Here is an 887-nt window from a genome sequence, read left to right on the forward strand (position 1 = left end):
GTGGTGAACCCTGCTGTACTCTTTCACCACAACTTTCTCTCACTCTTACTTCCTGTTTCTGTTGTGCCTGTAATTCAAAGGGTCAGCCTTGTTACACTCTGTGTCACGCTGAATATCCCCGAGAACTGCGTTAAGGGTACACGTGTCTGTGGAGTGCTCAGCCACTTGCACGTTAATTTCACGAGCAGGCTGTTCCGTTGATCGGATCAACTGAAACCTTCGACGACGTAATCGACGGAGTGCGAACTACTAAACGAAATCAATAACATATATGAAGAAGAGGAAGGCGAAGCGGGAGAGGAAGAAGGGAAAAATGAGAATGAGCTGGAGGAGGAGGAGGAGAGGAAGAGAGAAGGGAGAGAACGGAGAGAAAGAACTCTTATGAAGGGGATTTATCATTGTTTGTACAGTTTGTAGTAAATATGTGACTTACTTTGAAAATGTGCGGAGTATCAAGCAGGTCCCTTTCCCTTTTTAAAACATCGTCCCCACATTCAGACGGCGAGTACTGCTCAGTGAGAGACCAGCTCCTTATCTTGAAAGCATTGCTCTTCAGCTGGGTCAGCTGTTGGCTTTGCAGCACAAAATGCTTCTCTGTCCGTGAATATTTCCTGGTTAAATTCAGTCCCTCTGGAACATAAGGTTCTGAACTGGAGCAAATGATCATACTGCCGAAGTTACAGCGGAAGTCTTCGACGGTCATCCAGTATTCGTCTTGTTCTTTGTTCTGTAACGGTTTGTACCTTTCCATGAAGTCACCGTTTACCGTGTCCCACATAGTCTTGTCACTGCGGAGAGCAAAAACAAAATTAACATTGAGTACGTACGTATGTACACACACACACACACACACACACACACACACATACACACACACACACACACAA

The 887-nt window shown here is 45.3% G+C and overlaps 1 protein-coding gene across 1 annotated transcript in view; it reads right to left on the bottom strand.

Moving 5' to 3' along the window:
* The window catches only part of LOC106868161 (uncharacterized), a gene marked incomplete at its 5' end in the record, with an annotated part of 81,047 nt that overhangs the window by 7,963 nt on the left and 72,197 nt on the right, over positions 1-887 (bottom strand). Inside the window, one exon of the mRNA XM_014913302.2 lies at positions 434-802. Coding sequence (XP_014768788.2) covers positions 434-802 — 369 coding nt within the window. The remainder of the gene's footprint in view (positions 1-433; positions 803-887) is intronic.

The sequence above is a fragment of the Octopus bimaculoides genome, chromosome 23, assembly GCF_001194135.2.
Source record: "Octopus bimaculoides isolate UCB-OBI-ISO-001 chromosome 23, ASM119413v2, whole genome shotgun sequence".
NCBI lineage: Eukaryota > Metazoa > Mollusca > Cephalopoda > Octopoda > Octopodidae > Octopus > Octopus bimaculoides.